The sequence below is a fragment of the Labrus bergylta genome, chromosome 11 (assembly GCF_963930695.1).
Source record: "Labrus bergylta chromosome 11, fLabBer1.1, whole genome shotgun sequence".
Lineage (NCBI taxonomy): Eukaryota > Metazoa > Chordata > Actinopteri > Labriformes > Labridae > Labrus > Labrus bergylta.
This window is the reverse complement of record NC_089205.1, coordinates 18,730,968-18,748,315: the sequence shown is the minus strand read 5'-3', so window position 1 is coordinate 18,748,315 and position 17,348 is coordinate 18,730,968. Positions and strand designations below refer to the sequence as shown.

General features: G+C 39.9%; 1 protein-coding gene across 1 annotated transcript; it reads left to right on the top strand.

Moving 5' to 3' along the window:
* The first annotated feature begins 2,702 nt into the window (after positions 1-2,702).
* tsr1 (TSR1 ribosome maturation factor) lies at positions 2,703-13,044 on the top strand. Its single transcript, XM_020653912.3, has 15 exons — positions 2,703-2,862; positions 4,073-4,176; positions 4,306-4,534; positions 4,894-5,028; positions 5,860-6,314; positions 6,834-6,978; positions 7,242-7,429; positions 10,671-10,891; positions 11,013-11,172; positions 11,268-11,378; positions 11,510-11,642; positions 12,056-12,172; positions 12,310-12,450; positions 12,569-12,643; positions 12,731-13,044. The coding sequence occupies exons 1-15, from the start codon at positions 2,736-2,738 to the stop codon at positions 12,907-12,909; spliced, it is 2,520 nt and encodes an 839-aa protein (XP_020509568.2). The 5' UTR covers positions 2,703-2,735; the 3' UTR covers positions 12,910-13,044.
* Positions 13,045-17,348: the final 4,304 nt, after the last annotated feature.

Sequence of the window (17,348 nt, the reverse complement as noted above, 5' to 3'; positions counted from 1 at the left end):
TGTTTTTTCATAGGCAACTTATTTTGAATTGAATGAATAAAAATAAGGAATATACTTTTTTTTTGGAATATGCAAACTTTCAACAGTTTTCATTTTGGTTCATTTTAAAGAATAAATATGATGTTGACAATAGAACGGAAGAAATTAAAACAATTTTTTTGTGAAGTGTTTATAATGAATGACATACTGGTTTGATTATGAAATTCTTACTCATGAGCAGCAATTGACTCTGTGTAGACATCAGTTTTTCTACTCTTCCTCAGCAAAGGGGTCTGTTAGTACATTTCAATTCAAAAAACTTTATTTGTCCCCGGGGGGGGGGGGGGGGGGGGGGGCAATTCAAAGGCACACAGAGCAGTAAATTAACAACAGTGCAAGTAAACAAAACATTTTAACCTAACTATAAAGTGTCATTTTAAATACAACTTAGAGCTTAAACTTAACTTAAAAATACAAAATATAGATATAAGTGGACAGTTATAAATGGGACAATTTTGATGCCAACCTGCCCTGCCCTGAGACACATTTACAAGATAATACTTGAATGGTCCCTTATTCAGCAGTACACTGAAACAGTGTATGCTTTCCCCTGGGGTTCCTCTGCAGGCTGGTTAAAAAAAAGTGCAAATGAAGAACTCATCTCAAGGTTTTCCACTGTAGGCCTAGTACTGAGGAATTCAAACACACATTAATGCTTTGTTATCGTTAAATTGGCACATTAAACACGCATTACATAGCTTAAAGCAATGTATGTTAAGAAAGGAAAATATTATATTTTGCTTTTAAATTTTTTGTATAGTTAACGGTAATGGGAAACATAAATACTCACTTCTTTGAATATTGGATTTCCAGGGGTTGCTGCTTGCATGGTACTTACATCATACCTTAAGAATCCTTCATCAGTAGACCAAGAGTATGCATTTCTCCCCTCAGGCAGCAAAATATAGTCAGCTATTGTTTACCAATGCTCTATTTACATTTGATAGGTTTGTGCATGATGTAACAGCTAAAGAAACCCCTATAGCCTCTCATCCATGTTCAAACTCTCTTCCTCTCTCTGACAATTGCTATCTGCATGATAAGACCTTTTACAAAGGCAACAAATGGAAAAATCTACTCAAGTTGACTGTGAGAGGGCTTTTGGACCATGGTGAAGGAGGCTGTGTTACTGACATGCTTCCTCTTCAGTGGGTGCCACATGTGACCAATTGCTGCATGTGTTGCACAACTTGATGCAGAAGAGAGAAGAGCCATGAGGCTACATGGACCCTTCTTGATGTTATTGTTGAAAGCAGTCAATACAAGACTTTAACTGTAAACCAAATAGTGTACCCCAAGTTTAAAAATCCAACCTATTTATTGTTTTACTGAAAAATACATGTTATGAAGCTTATATTAAATGGTGGTCATTCATGTTAAGCAACAGGAACATGTTTTTACACTTGAAGCATTAACAAATGTAACCTTTGTTTTAATAAATAGAACAGAAACTCTTAGGTGTCAGAGCTCGTTCACTTGGGTAGCCAATGCATAATGTTATTCCCTTATACCTACATCTCTTTCTTTGCCCTCCTATCCCTATACTCCAAAACCAAATAACTGGAAAGAAGATGACTTTTTATTTGATGAAAGCTTAGATTGACTCTGTATATATTTTCATTGAGAGGCATGTATTTAGTAATTTTTAGTTTTTCATAGCTTTAATGTTTAAGTGAGTGTTCTATTTTGTCTAACTTTTGTTTTATTTCAGTTTGTGTGAGAGTAAAATGGCCATAACATTTATTCTTAAATGTCTAATTAGAGCAATGCTATTTTATTCACATTTTCATGCAGTTGTCTTTATTGACAAAACAATAGTACATGTGGTTTTTGATGTAGAGATACAAATATTTACAGTGGCTCTATTTTGTAAGTAGAGCAAATGAATGCTGCAATCCATCGCATAACGCACAATACAGGCTAATATGCCCTTATGCATATCGTCTTCTTAATGTCCTCTCTTACTGGTTTTACTATTTTTATCTTCTTTTACTTCTTACTGTCCTTTTATTTATGGTCTTATCTTGTATTTATGCGCATATCTTAATCTCCTCTTGTGTTTTAATTTGGTAATTTCTTATCTTACTTACTTTGTCTATTTATGTTTCATATTTATATCTACTTTTTATTTTTATTAATATTATAGTTTTGGGTTTTTTGATCCTTTAACCACTTGTTTTTATTTCTTTTACTGCTCTTACCTTCTTATTGCTGTTATCTTTTGATTTGCTTTTATCTTTTAGTTTCTTACATCTTAAATCTTTGGTTCCTCTTGGTCTCAGCTCTTGCTGTTGGGTTCTTGTGTTTCCTGGGTTCTTATCATGGTTCTTGTGATGGTCGGGTTATATATGTCTGTTGGGTATCGTGCACTTTGGGTTCTTTTCTGTTGAATTGTATTTAATTATTTTTAGTATTTTGCATCTGTTATATTCTTTCTGTTGTTAATGTTCTTCTGTGTTTGGTTTAGTTTGCTTTGTTTTTGCTGTTTGTCAAAGCACTTTGTAAACCTGTGCTTTTAAAAGGTGCTATATAAATAAAGTTATTATTATTATTATTATTATTATTATTATTATTATTATTATTATGCATTACCTCGGCTTTTATTTTGAAGAAGAAACTCTCCGAAAAGTTTGAGGACGCGCCTCTTTGGTGACGTCACATAGTGAGTGCGGAAGTATGTCGCCCGACTTTCCCACATGGTGAAAATGGCTGCGAATGGGGAAAAACAACAGGGACACAGACCCGGCATATTTAAACAGAAAAACAAAGGCCACAAACATGGCAAGCACCGGACGAAAGGTGAAATTGAGAGGGAAAACAAAGGTAAGAATTGTATTAATTATGAAGCGTCGACGTTGGCTGTGTTGTGTTAGCTTGTGGTGTTGGTGACGGCCCTGCAAACACACGTGTTGAATTTTCGGGCAAATGAAGGTATGTCTTTAGTTGTGGGTCATGATGAGTGGAGTTAGCATGCAGAGGTGTTCTTACACATGTTGTGAAGACATTGATAATGAACGATTGATCCTTCTCCTGGTTTTCCAACACCATTTAAATCTCTGACTAATAAGTCTGGTCCGCCTCAGGATAGAAAACGCACTTGTCATACCATAATATTCCGATCGAGTTTATTGTCAGCCAACAATTGAAACAGCGCTTAAAAACATAGCTCAGTTACACATAAAAAGTTAAAGCTTGATCAGTTGTATTATCTTTGTTATACAGAAGCGCACTAGAAAGTAACATTTTCAATTGGCAGGCTTCCTCTAGTGCAAATCATTGTTGCTGTGTTTAAATTTAACCAATAGAAACATTTTAGTTCGTAAACAAGCATTAATCCATAGATATATGCTGCATTTCCAATCCATTATATCAATGATAATGCAAATCATGGTCTCATTTATCAATTGAATAGAAACTATCTTGGAATCTGTAATGAAAGCTCAACGCAGTAAAGCAATTTTATGTTACAGAGACAACAGCAAATATATTGTAGTCATCAATAATAACTTCAATGGCCAACAGGAAGCCATATTTACTCCAGATTCCTTGACAGCCTGTAGTTTCGTTGCATTTAAGGACGTGTTCACACCTTGTATTCATTCAAAGGTTGAATTACAGGTGTGTTACTTTTTAAGAAGGGAGTGCAGTGATTTCATGATGCATGCAAATCATCACCTGTGTTTACATGGTGCTGCAGGACACCAGAAGGCAAATTAAAATATTTTTGGTAACAGGCAAGGTTTCTAAGTAGTGAGGTTTGTGTTTGCAGCAACACTTTGTAACAAATCCCATGTGAACAAAAGTGATTCTATTAAATGACACCATACTTTACAAAGTGTCCAATGATCACCGTTAAAGCAAGATAGTGGACATACATTTTTGCACTAATTTAACACTTGTATTAGTTCTGTGAAGAGTTGAACATTCTTGTTAGATTTCAGTCCAAATGCCGTCAGATTTTCTTAGCAAGCCTTAAATTCTGGGTTTGAGTAACGACTTAAAAAATAAATCACTGTTTCTGCCTGTCTCTCAGGGAGAGTGTCTGTAACCGCCCTCACCAAAAAACAAAGGAAGGAGCACAAGAAGATGGACAGAAGGCACAAAGCCAACCAGCTCCGCAGGAATAAGAAAGACATGGTAGTTTCTTATTTCACATGAAGAAAAGTGTTCTCGTTCTTTTCTCTCTCTCTCTATCTCTCTCTCTCTCTCTCTCTCTCTCTCTCTTTGAATCCTGAAGCATTTCAATGTCTCTCATCTCATCTTAAGGTCCTGACAGAAAAGCGACGTCTTGGCAGCAGGGATGGTCCTCCTCATTTGGTCGTTGTGCTGTCCCTCCACGCTGCCGTCGATGCTGCTGTTGTCACCAAACTGCTGCGAGGGGAGGGCGCTGGGGGCGTGGTACATCAGGAGCGCTGCATCAGTGGCATTAGTGACAGTTTTGGGATGATTTTACCCCGGTTTAAACAAAGATTCCACTTTCTCAGCCAAAGCACAGGTAAGAACTGAGTGATATGGAACCGTTTTGAAATGCAGCCAATTCCTACTTGAACAGTGATATGACTTAAACCTGTTTAATTGATGTATTTTCAAATATACATATAAAATGACATAAGCCTGAAAAACATACAAATGTCTCCTGCCAGGTTTTTAAAATCCTGTAAAAGAAGTAGGGTTTACCCGGAATACACATTTTGGGTTTCTTAGAATTTATTTATATCAAAGAGAGTAATGCAGACCCTCGTTATTAAGCAACATTTAGAAAGACCTTCGATAAAGTACTACGTTATGTCTTTGTGATGAGCATAATTGTTCCATTCTGAAGTTTTTTTTTTTTTTTATGGTTCCTTGAAACAGCTGACATGCACTCCCTGCTGGATGTGGCCAAGATCGCAGATAGCCTTGTGTTTGTGCTGGACTCCACTGAAGGTTGGGACAGCTATGGAGACCACTGTCTGTCCTGTCTCTTTGCCCAGGGCCTCCCCAGCCATGGTGGGTACAACTTGAACTTAAAGGAAGAATATGCAATTTTTGATCCAGCAGATGTCGCCCTTGAGCACCAGCATGAAACCAAAACGACTCGAGCTGCATTGTTGTGTTAGCACGCTAATGTTGGCGATCTTTATTGTGCTCGTATCTTCACACTGCATGTAGATTTACCTGAAATGAGCGTGATCTAGAAACGCACATTCAAATAATCAGTGAGTACAGTATGTTGTTCTTCTTTTCTCTAGTCCCTCAATTACACAATTTTTAATACGCGAAGGGATGAGCCTGCCTGCTGTCCCAACGATGTAAACATGCTATAGATATGTCTCGGAAAGCATCACAGACAGCAGGACTCGGGTGTCACACTCATTGTAGACAGCCATGACTCATATTCTTCCTATAATGTTGAAACTTTAAGACTCCTGAATTGACACATGGATTTACAGCAGGGATGGGCAACTTTGGTCACAGCAAGGGCCACATTCATTTGATTCTCACTGCCAAAGGGCCAAATTGTAGTATACAAAAACAATAACAGTCAATTATGACTCAAATTTAACTCAACATATACCAGTGATCAAATATTATTGTGGACATATTTCTGGTTTTCATGATTTCATGGCAGATTTTGTCATGTTTTCTTCATGTTTCCAAATAACTGATGTGTAAAAATTGACCTGAGGGCCACATTGTGGGTTGATGGGGGCCGCATGTGGCCCCCGGGCCGCCAGTTGCCCACCCCTGATTTACAGTGTCTTGAAAAAAACATCTTCAGGTTTTCTTGATTCCCTTGGTGTGTATTTTCTAAGCCTCTGTCTCTTCAACCCCATGCAGCGCTGGTGTGTCAGGGTGTGTCTGACCTCCCTGTGAAGAAGAGGGTCGAGTCCAGACGAGCTCTGTCAAAGATCACAGAGATCCGGTTTCCCGATACTCGCCTCTTCCCTCTGGATTCAGAGCAGGATGCCACTCTACTTCTCAGACACCTGGGCACGCAGAGACAGAGAAAGCTGGGTTTCCGCTCGAGGCGTTCACATCTTCTGGCTCAGCATGTCACTTTTACGCCCAACAGCCCCGCTGAAGGGACAGGCGGAGGACCCACCGGCCTTGGAACGCTCTGTGTCTCTGGATATGTCCGGGGCCGACCTCTGAGGGTCGACAGATTAGTGCACATCAGTGGACACGGAGACTTTCAGCTCAGTCAGGTCGATGCTCCATCAGACCCGCTTCCCTTACATTTAACAGCAGCCAGACCAGCAAAGCCTGGCAAGGAGGGAGAAGTTGACATGCTGGTGGGTGTTTTTTTTTTTTTTTTTTTCAGACTTATTGCTAACATTTTATTTATGACATTGATTAAAATTCAACAAGATGGAGGTCCTTGTTTTCTCATCATATTAATAATAAGCCTTTGTTTCTCGACATGGTGTATAAACTTGTATACCGGTACATAAATGTTAGAATATCGTTTATTTACACGGTTCACTTTGAACTGTCAATTATGTGACAGAAAATAATTGAGGCATTATTGATTACAATGATACATTTTTTTTCAAGCAAGCAAGATAAACGTTTCAATATCAGATATTGAAATTGTAGATAAATTAATGGAACAAGTTTCTGACTATAAATTTTGGGGAAAAGCAATTCAGTAAAAACAATGTAATGTCGTTTTAGATGCAATTGTTCGTATATGGGTTGGAGTAAAAAAAAATAAAAAGGGTATTGTATCTGAGCAGGCCAGTTGACTGTTTTTAACCCCCGGGTTGTCATTTTAAACTTAATATTTACTCCATTATCTCTGTTGCTCACAGGATGGAGTTGAAGATGAAGCCCCAGTGAGGGTTCTTATGAAAGCTGATCCATCCCGCAGGGAGAGTCTGGAGATGGAGGCTGAGGTCGACCCCATGGACGGAGAGCAGACGTGGCCGACGGAAACAGAGCTGCTGGAAGCTGAAGGTGCAGGATCATGCGTCATTACTTATTGGGATGAGACAAACTTTAAAAATGGGCACAATAATTTGTGTTAGAAAGGTCCTATTGAAATGGATTTGATTTCAAGTTTAGCATTTTGTCTTCTGAAGTAATCATGATGTAAAACAATGAACAAAAAAAGATTCCTGTGGGAGTAGTTACCGTGGACTGTTAGATGAACTCAATCAGTGGATTACAATAATCTTTCACAATAGTAACGACTCTAAATGTTTCTTTCTGATATTTAGAGGGCAGGAAGAACAAACGTGTGATGAGGGTCCCTAAAGGAACATCAGACTACCAGGCGGCGTGGATCGTCGATGAGGACGAGGAGGAGAATGGAGAGCTGGACGAGGAAAGCAGTGAAGATGACGATGACAATGACGACATGTTGGACGAGGCCATGGATGGAGACGATGAAGAGAATAACTCTCAGGTACACGCCTTAAGTATTTTTTGGGGCATTTATCCCTCTTTATCACAGAAAAGTGGCAAATTGAAAAATGACATCGAATTGGACAAAGATGTCAGAGACTTAAGGTTTACGAGAGCTGCGTCTGAACCTTTAAGCCATTGGCCAAAGGTGCAAAAGGCAACTAATGATTTAATCTACTAATGAAAGATGGTGTTTGAGAGTTCTTGGTTGAGGCAACAGCTAAATCACAAGTGGGATCAGATTGAATGTGAAATTAATTGAAGAGGCATTTAAAAAAAAAAACAAAAAAAAAACACAATAATCAGAGTAACACTAGGTGGCATGCAGTGAGCTGCAGATGTTTAGCATGAAAAAGCTAGCATTTCAATACAGATGAATGTAAATAGAGGATAAAATGAGTATTACCTATTTAAATGCATTTGTCTGTGAGAGAGATAAACATGCTTAAATGCATTTAGTAGTGAACAAACTTGGGCTACAAAACTCCTACGACCTCATTGACTAACTCAATATTTGTGAGTTAATTGTGCAATCCATGAATGTATTGTGAAAGTTCTGCAAGTTTGCAGATCCAGAGCTGTTATTTTCACATTGTAGATTTTCTCAAAAATTGCACTTAGTTAATAGTAGGGCCCGACCAATACCGATATTGATATTGGGAAGGGAAAAAAAAATTGATATCAATATATTGGCTGATATCTTTCTAATCTTAGATCTATGTTTGATCTGTAGAGATGGATAAAGATAAACACATTTATTGCGGTGATCCATCAAATGCAGTTATCCAACACTTGTGGAAACGACATGCAGTATAATGAAAACAAGACGGTCACTCAACTGGAAAGTAACTGTGCATGTACAGGCATCACCGCTTGATACTTAGTAGTGTCATAGTTGTTATCCATACAGCGCACTCTGCTGGGGAAAGAGAACTGCTAGTGTAATACAGTTAAACTTCAATTAAATGCTATTTGACGGATGGAAAATTCTAGCGCTATCAGCACATATCTGCGATAAAATTAGCCCATACTGATAGTCACTGGATATGCTAATACCGGCTGACATTCTCGGCTGGTCGAATAAGCGTTTGTGCTCTAGTTAATAGTAATACAACGTAAAGATAAAAGAGAAAATGCTTGTCAAATGTAATCTAATACATTTCTCCAAAATATCACCACATTTCTTACATGTCGATTTGTTTTGAGATTGTAATAAACTATTATTGAATGAATTGTTTCAGTCCAAGTTCAGCCTGAAGCCACCTTCAGGATTAGTCTGCTCAGCTTCCTCTTGTTGTCATAACAACCGTGTTAGCTTGAGTCAAACAGTGTAGTTTCAGAGAGGATATCGAGGACAGTTACCTCTGGAGAAGATGCGTTTGTGGTTCCGGTGGGCTGCAGCAGCCCTGCATACGTGACCCTCGATGGGTGCTCCTCGTCACTGTTTGTGTTCTCAGCGTCTGCAGTGCCAGGCTGCGCACCACAACAATAGTGTTTGGAGTCCCGAGAGAAGCCTCCTGTCTTCCTTTCCTGTGAACAGAACTTCCTGTCTGGACGGAGGGAGGGGTTGAACAATTTATTTATTTCCAGCTCTGCATGAAAAGAGGTCGAGGAAACTCTTCCTTATGCAATGGGTTCATTACGATCGGGGATTGTTATTAGCATGTGTTTGATGTCTTAGGAGTATGTATCTAGGACAGGGTAACAATAGAGAAAAGGGCACTTCAAATGATAATGATTATTATTATTGCAGCAAGGATGTTGGAAAGGTTGTGAATCAACCCCTGCTGGGTGCTTCCTCCCATGCGTCTGGCTTTGTCTGCGATCAAGTTTTAGGAGTTTGAGGACTGTAAAATATGTTGTCTTGATTCGTTTCTTCAGTTAAAAATATTTTCCATGGAAGTGGATTCTCTTGAAATCCTAAGGCTGAATGTTCAGAAACATAGGACTTCTTTGTAGACACAATGAGTGTGGAAAAATATGTCAAACCAGGGATTCCCATTCTTTGAGTTGTGGAAACTCCCCGTCACATGCACACAGACAGACAGACAGACTGTAACACACAGTTTAAGTCTTCTATAAAAAAAAAATGTTGTCACTGATAAAATCTTACCTAATGTTCTAGTACAATAACATTACATCTCTTTACCTAGAATCTCTCAGACTACAACAATTTGGAAAATGTGAAGGCAAGAAGCTCTCTGTGTGATGTTGAATTGCTCTGGAATATTGGAGCAAACAGGGTAACGAATAGAGAACAGCAAGAGAAGAGACACCTCTTCATATCTGTGCAGACAGACTGATCTCAGACATCTTAGTGGTGTTAGATCACAGTGTGAACAGAGGAATCCACTACTAAATCACCTGTGTTTACATGGTGCTGCAGGACACCAGAAGGCAAATTAAAATATTTTTGGTAACAGGCAAGGTTTCTAAGTAGTGAGGTTTGTGTTTGCAGCAACACTTTGTAACAAATCCCATGTGAACAAAAGTGATTCTATTAAATGACACCATACTTTTAAAAGGTGTCCAATGATCACCGTTAAAGCAAGATAGTGGACATACATTTTTGCACTAATTTGAACGCTTGTAAATTAAAAGGGTCAGTTCACAAAATTTCCAAAAACGATGTTTCTGTGCATTTGAATCAAGGTGTTAGCGTTTCTTACATAATGAGATATATACAGTGCAGCTGTCTTACAAGAGGATAGAGGGTTTGTGGAGGGGGGGGGGGGTACACTGTCCCCTCAAATGTAATCCAGCCATTTTATAGACAGATATTTTAACAACTAAATGTTGTGCGATGTCTTTTTTTCCACTGCAGGTTGTTGAGGAAATACCTCCTCTTGTGGCTTAGAAGTTGCGACCATGCTATCTTAAGGAAAACCTTTTTGTGTGTAATATGTTTAGCTATTGTTTTGGGCTTTTTTAAAGTAATAGACAAGTTGCTGGGTAAAGAGAGGGTAACTATCCCAGTGTTCATTCTGATACCTTACAAAACCGACACTGTAGAAACTAAATGAACCCTATGCCACACATCAGTTTGATCTCTCCAAACAGGTTAACACAATTATTCTCAGCTTGTCACAAATGGATTGTGGACCACCAACTTCTCATTTAGCCACTTGTAAAATGTTTACTTATTTCGAGTCCCTTACATTTTTCTGTTTAGGATGCTAATACCAACAGGGCTCAGTGCGACTGCAATTAAAATCAAACTGTACTGTATCCCCTCTGCTCAGGATGCAGGATCAGGCTCTGAAGATGAACAAGATGAAGATGAAGAGGAGGAGGAGGAGGAAGAGGTCTGTTCCACAGAGCGAACTGGGGCTGATCAGCGCTACGATGAACGCATTGATGAAGCTGCCGAAGTAGAAGGCCTTAAACGCTACCGCGAGGCTCGAGCCAATGAAATGTTTCCCGATGAGGTGGACACTCCCCTTGATGTTGCAGCTCGAATAAGGTCGGTTCTGCTTCTTTATGTTGGATAGAGGAGACGTCTGCGATCATTTTGAATTAAGACCGAAGCTAGAAATCCTCACATAATTTACTTACTTTATTCCCTTGCTGTCCTTTTGCTCCAGATTTCAGCGCTATAGAGGCCTGAAAAGTTTCCGCTCCTCGCCGTGGGACCCCATGGAAAACTTGCCTCTCAACTACTCTCGCATCTTCCAGTTCCAGAGCTTTGAGCGCACTCGTCACCGCATTTTGGCCGAGGCAGCAGCTGAAGAAGAGGGTGCCATGGTAAAAAAAACAAAGAAATACATTTTTTAAAAGGGCTTTATATTTGCTCTTATACATTTGTGGCTTCTCTGACTCTGCCGTCCTCTCCCTCTCAGGTGGGCTGGTATGTGACGCTGCACATCATTGATGTGCCTTCTTCTGTGATGGAGAGCATCCAGTCAGGCCGACCTCTGATGTTGGTGTCTCTGTTGCCCCATGAACAGAAGGTATGCTAAATGCTTTTTTAAATTTTTTTATTACACTTTCTGAATTTTTCAATGAACCGGAGCCATGTGAGAAAATATAGAAATAGTGTTTTTCACTGTCATGACCTCTTTATTCCTTCCGCTATGCACAGATGTCAGTGATGCATCTCTTGGTGAGGAGACACCCGAGCAATACAGAGCCGATCAAATCTAAAGAGGAGCTGGTGTTCCACTGTGGGTTTCGGAGGTTCAGGGCATCTCCCATCTTCTCTCAGCACACCTCAGGTAAAAATCAAGCAAGATTCTCCTAAGCAGGCCCCTATGTCCACCTGAACCCCTTTAAAGAAACAATCATATTTCAAACACACAAACATTTATAAAAGTTAGATATTGCACACAAATGTATTCATTTCAAAGGACTCGATGCATTAAGCCATCTTGATAACAGACAAGCAACAACCAACTATTGCCACTGCATGACTTTGAAGATATATTTGACATTCTTATATTATAGAAGCAGCATACAGTCACATAGAAGGCTGTGGATCTACAGAACGAGTTCTTTTGTGGGTCAATAACATTATGGATATGCAGCTGAATGATTGTAGAAGCAAGTGACCTGAGGCCAATTCTGGCTGCTAGATCTGCAGTAATAAATGCTTTTTTGAGTGTTTGAAATTGGCTGTGCTCTTCTCCAGCTGACAAACATAAGATGGAGCGCTTCCTCAGGCAAGATTCCCCCACCGTGGTGTCGGTGTACGCTCCCATCGTCTTCCCGCCGGCAGGAATCCTGCTCTTCAAACAAAGGAACGATGGTGAGATAAAAATAAGTAGATTTAATTATCGCTCGGCTCTCTTGATTTTGAACTTTTGGCCCTCTATTCTGTTGTTTAATCATTTTATTCAGTTATCCACTTAAGATAATTGTGTTCTTTTTATTTTGGCTTTCTAGGCATCCAGGACCTGGTGGCTACAGGCAGTCTGCTCAGCTGTGACCCTCAGCGTGTCGTGCTGAAGAGGATAGTACTGAGTGGACACCCGTTCAAAATCAACCGGCGCTCTGCGGTTGCCCGTTACATGTTCTTTAACAGGGGTAAAATGATGTTCTTATACTTCTCTTATTACTAAATCATATTATGTAACAGTTAACTTGTGGCATTCAGCTTCATAGTTGACTGTTCTTTTTTTTTTTTTTTTCCTTCCTATGACAGATGACATCATGTGGTTCAAGCCAGTGGAGCTGAGAACAAAGTGGGGTCGGAGAGGCCACATCAAGGAGGCTTTAGGTGACGACATTTTAAACTTACTTTGGTCAGCTGTAAGCGACATCTGTTGTGTCCTTCAAAATCTGACTGTCATGTTTTATTTTTCAGGAACACACGGTCACATGAAGTGTGTATTTGATAACCAGCTGCGCTCTCAAGACACAATCATGATGAATTTGTACAAGAGAGTGTATCCTCGCTGGACATATGACCCCTACGTACCTTTGCCATTACCCTGGGTGAAGAGCGAGTTCACCGTGGAGATGGACGACTTGGACATGGAGTAGGAAAGAGTGACTACTCTTAAAATGCAATAAACATGCAAGGACTGAACCACAGTACAAACTTTAAATCAGTGTGATCGCATGACAGTATCAAAAAAGTGTTAGACTTACTAATAAAAACAATTGTGTTCAAAAGTATTTCCTGTTTATTGGTTGTTGATCCAGAGTAATCCTTTTACATTTTACCATTGCAGATTATTTTTCACCCACTAGATGGCAGTAATGATTAAGTATTCCAGAAGCTTTCTCACTACTTTGTACATCAACTCTGGCTTTGATTGAGAAGGTTGAAAATATCTTGGGTGGTTACTGTTGAAGGAATAGTTGTAAATGTGTTGACTGCTTTGAGGTTACTGAAATAATTATAGTTGTTACTATAGTAACAGGCAAATCGATGATAGCTTTTCCGTTAGTAATGGAACACTCTACACTGACAACGCTTTGAAGTCGCTCACAGATGTCCCAAAATCTGCAGACATGTAAACACGTCGATGATCTTTCGGATATCAGGGAACCTGAATCATACAAAAACTGCCAACTTACTCTTTTTAGTTAAATTCTTCTCCATGATTTCTCATAACAAATGACTTGTGCCTTCAAAGCTTTTGATATGAAGCAGCTGTGAGGTTAATTTAATTAAGATGAGGCGACCGAAAACTTTTAAATCAAAATTCTCGTACTGAAGTAAATACAGTCTGAAACAACACAGATCAAGACTTCTTGACCCACTCAAGCTATTTTAAGTTCCATGGTTTCAACATTGACGATGGGGTGGCATCAACATATCAGTGTGAGGGCAAGAGAGCAAACAAAAGTTAAAAATCAATTATTGCATACATACACACTCATGATCTTCACTTCCCTGTACGTTTAATCATTGACACGTATGTAGAATTAGTTGTAGTATTTTGCTCATTACCAGCAGTACACAGACTGTGAAACACAATAGACCCCTCTGTGGTGGTCTCACCCTAACCTCCTCTTTAGCTCCAGTCAACACTTACTCCCTTCATTCACAGCCTGGACTAAAGCTAAAATGTTCTGCTGGTCTGCGTTCTTTTACGCCCCATCCTTGCTTGGGAAAACACTTGATTTCTGAATTGCAATATTTATCATATAACTGTGCTCTTGCATGCTTGCAGCAACATGATTCATCCTCAGGCTGTAGTGGGACTGCAGCACGAAGGCATGCCAATGTCTGGGAAAGCAGAAGGTGAAACTCTGGGATGGAGAGAAGAACATGATCCAAGTAACAGAGGGGATCAAAAGTTCACTCTGTGCATTTTTATTTGATTACAGTGGAAAGAACTGAAGAAAAAAAAAGATGGTACAATTGAAAAAGACTAATATCTTTATTGCCCATGGGGGGGCAAGCTCGGAGCTCTGGACAGTTTTGTGGTAACACTCAATTTATTTCCTTCTTTCATACTTTTTTTTTTGGGTACATGTATAAAGTCAGGGGCACAGTTACAGTGATGTGTTGAACACATCTTGTTAAAGCTGAGGGGAGGGATGTGTGTGTGTGTGTGTGCTTTGCTGGCCAACAGTTCATGGTGAGGGGAGGGGGAATTCAATACCCCCTTGATGGAGAATGCTTAAAGTAACACATGTACAGAGATGGCTCTGAGTGTGGATACATTTTTCCCTGACACTATCAATTTGATACAGATAAACATTGAGCAGTTTGGGGACTCCAACTGCGACGTGGTGAAGCTGCATCCAGCCCATAAGTGAAGTGTGTGTTTGGCAGCGTCACAGGACGTGAACACTGGTGACTTAGTGCTGTTTGGATCAGGAATGTCTTGTGGTTCCCCGGTTGTCTGCCACCACACTAAGCTGGCTCCCACTGAAGATATAATGGGTGAGGGATTTTTTCCATTCGATTTGGACGGAGAGACAGAAGGAGGAGAACAAGGGGGGAGTGAGAGATAAGGGAAGATCTGGTTGATGTTCAGCATGAATAAAACCAGAAGTGGTGGGAGGAAGCAATCAGAGGAATGCAAAAAAAAAAGTGGCATGCATAGAATTTGGATATTATTATAAAAAAGTTAGTGAGAGAGAGAGAGAGTGAAATGGAGGAGTGTGAGAGTCAGAGGCGGTGTGGGCGAGGGAGCAGGAGAGCGAGAGTGGCTGGCGTTTATGGATTGCAGATGTGGCGCTATGAGTTTTTGGCAGGGGCTGTGCGCGCCTGAATCCTGCACCGGCTGGGTGGCACCGGGGTGAGAGGGAGGTCACAGCACCGCAGCACACAGCCCATAAAACACTGAGAGTAAAGGGGGGAGAGAAGAGAGAAAGAATAGGCCTCAAATATACACTTACCCAGGAGTGCAGGGCAGCGGGGGTGAGCAGATCACACGTTGGGTTCAAGCACACATAGGAGAGCTAAACATCCTGCAAAGTTGAATAAAATAGCATAACAAACAAATCAATTAATGAGCACAGAGGTACATTTTCCATCTCTGTGAACATTAATGTTAAATTTATTACAAAGGCTTTTGACAAGATCAGCAGAGAGAATCAAGTCAGCCACGTGTACAGCAAAAGGTTTCATCTACTGTCTCTTGTCTTTGCTCCATTCACCTGGTAATCTGTAAATTCTGCCATTTCACTCTCCATCCTCATCATTTTTTTCAGGAAGACACATACGATTGTGGAGTAAAGTTACCAGGGCTGGCTGTTGCAAACGTACAGATTGAAAGAATGGGAAACACAAAATCATTGACTTTCCTTGTTTTTCTCAGGCAACACTTCCTTTCTCATTAGATGCTTGGTACAACTGCAGCAGACTGATGTTGGAACAATTAATCGCAGCAATTAGCTGTCTGCTGCTTTGAGTGCAGCGAGTGTATGATTGCAGACGGAGCCGAGAGGAGCGCAAAACATCTGCATGCAAACAGATTTGAGAAAGCAAAAACTGCTTGTAATCATATGTCTTACATTTAAAGAGCACCTTTAGAAACATCAAAATCTGTCTTCAGATGACCAGAATGTCTTTCTGTGTCACTATTATTTCAATCAGACTCACAAATCCTTCTTTAAAAGAAAACCTGATGTCATTTTTTCCACTTGTGGCTGAAAGGGGGTTGACAAAAAAATTGACAACCATGCAGATGCAACTGTCATAGCCAAACAACTTACAACAACAGCACCACTTCCAGGCAGAAGAAGTTTAAGCCTCTGCTATTTGAACACGTGTGCTATCTACAAACACTAAGTGTTGAATTGTAGGTCGTCTGTACAAGAAGAGTAAGAAAGTAAAATTTGGCAAACATGTTGAAAGTAAAACATCAAACAACAGAAGCTACAAAAAACCCAGCAGGTCTTAAACCAACAGCATGCAGGTGGCTGGACTGTTAACATTTTTTTACTTTCCTTGCTTGTAGGAGGCAGTATTAAAAATGCACATATGCACACATCTAAACTTCTACTACGACTTTCCATTAGGTTCCAGAGGTAGAACTGATAGAGGTTAAACACTCCCCTCTGGAGAAGTTGCAGCCCACCAGGTGTCTCTCGTTTCTTTTAAAGGGTGTTTGATTTGTGCTAGACCTATCCAAAGGGACTTTGGATAAGAAGTCAAGTTATCCATGTGATTCAACATTTATCGGTATTTTTAGCTTACAAACATTAAACCCATCTTGCTAACAGCTGACTGCATGAAACTATTGTCACCTCATTCAAAAACATCTTAAATTACATTTTAGCAGTGGTTCAAGCCTGGCCATACATGTGTGGCCCAAATTTGACATCTGGGTCAAATACTGCACTAAACAAGTGGTCCATATCTGGTTTGTTGCATTAAAGATTATGCCATCTCCGCCACACGTGAGCCATGTTCAGTTCACATGCCTTATGTGCCGAATGAATGCCAGCTCGATGCCAAAGCTGGGCCATATGTCTCTGCTATTTGGGGTTCGTAAGAGCCTGATAAGTTATTTTTTTTGTGTATTCCATTGCATGTAAAAAGTTTTACTGTAGAATACATAACAAAACATCACAAAATTAGGAGTTAAAAAACGGGGTCAGCAACTTTGAAGGAACCTGCTAGAGTTAGCTATTTTTGTACGTATCCAACTGCTAAAATGCCTCTCCAACAAAAACAAGTAAATTAACAGGCTCTGCCTCACTGACAGTACAATTCAGGACAATCCCAAAGAGAGTGCTTTGGGGGAAGAACTCATTTCATTGATTTAGTCACTAGCCAATCTTGGAACCCATCAGCTATTGTCTGATGATGATGATGATGCATGCCGCTGGTAGAATTAAAAAAAAACTTTTTAGAGCATCTGAAATGGTCAGTGTTGTGTTAAGGACTTCCAGCCAAAACTTCCTCTTCCATGCCTTACTTTCTTCACAGTCCGACTAGCATCTTGAGAAGCAAGATCGGAGTTAGTGTTGGGGCCGGTGACTGTAAATAAAGATGGAATACTGCTGAAGTGTTC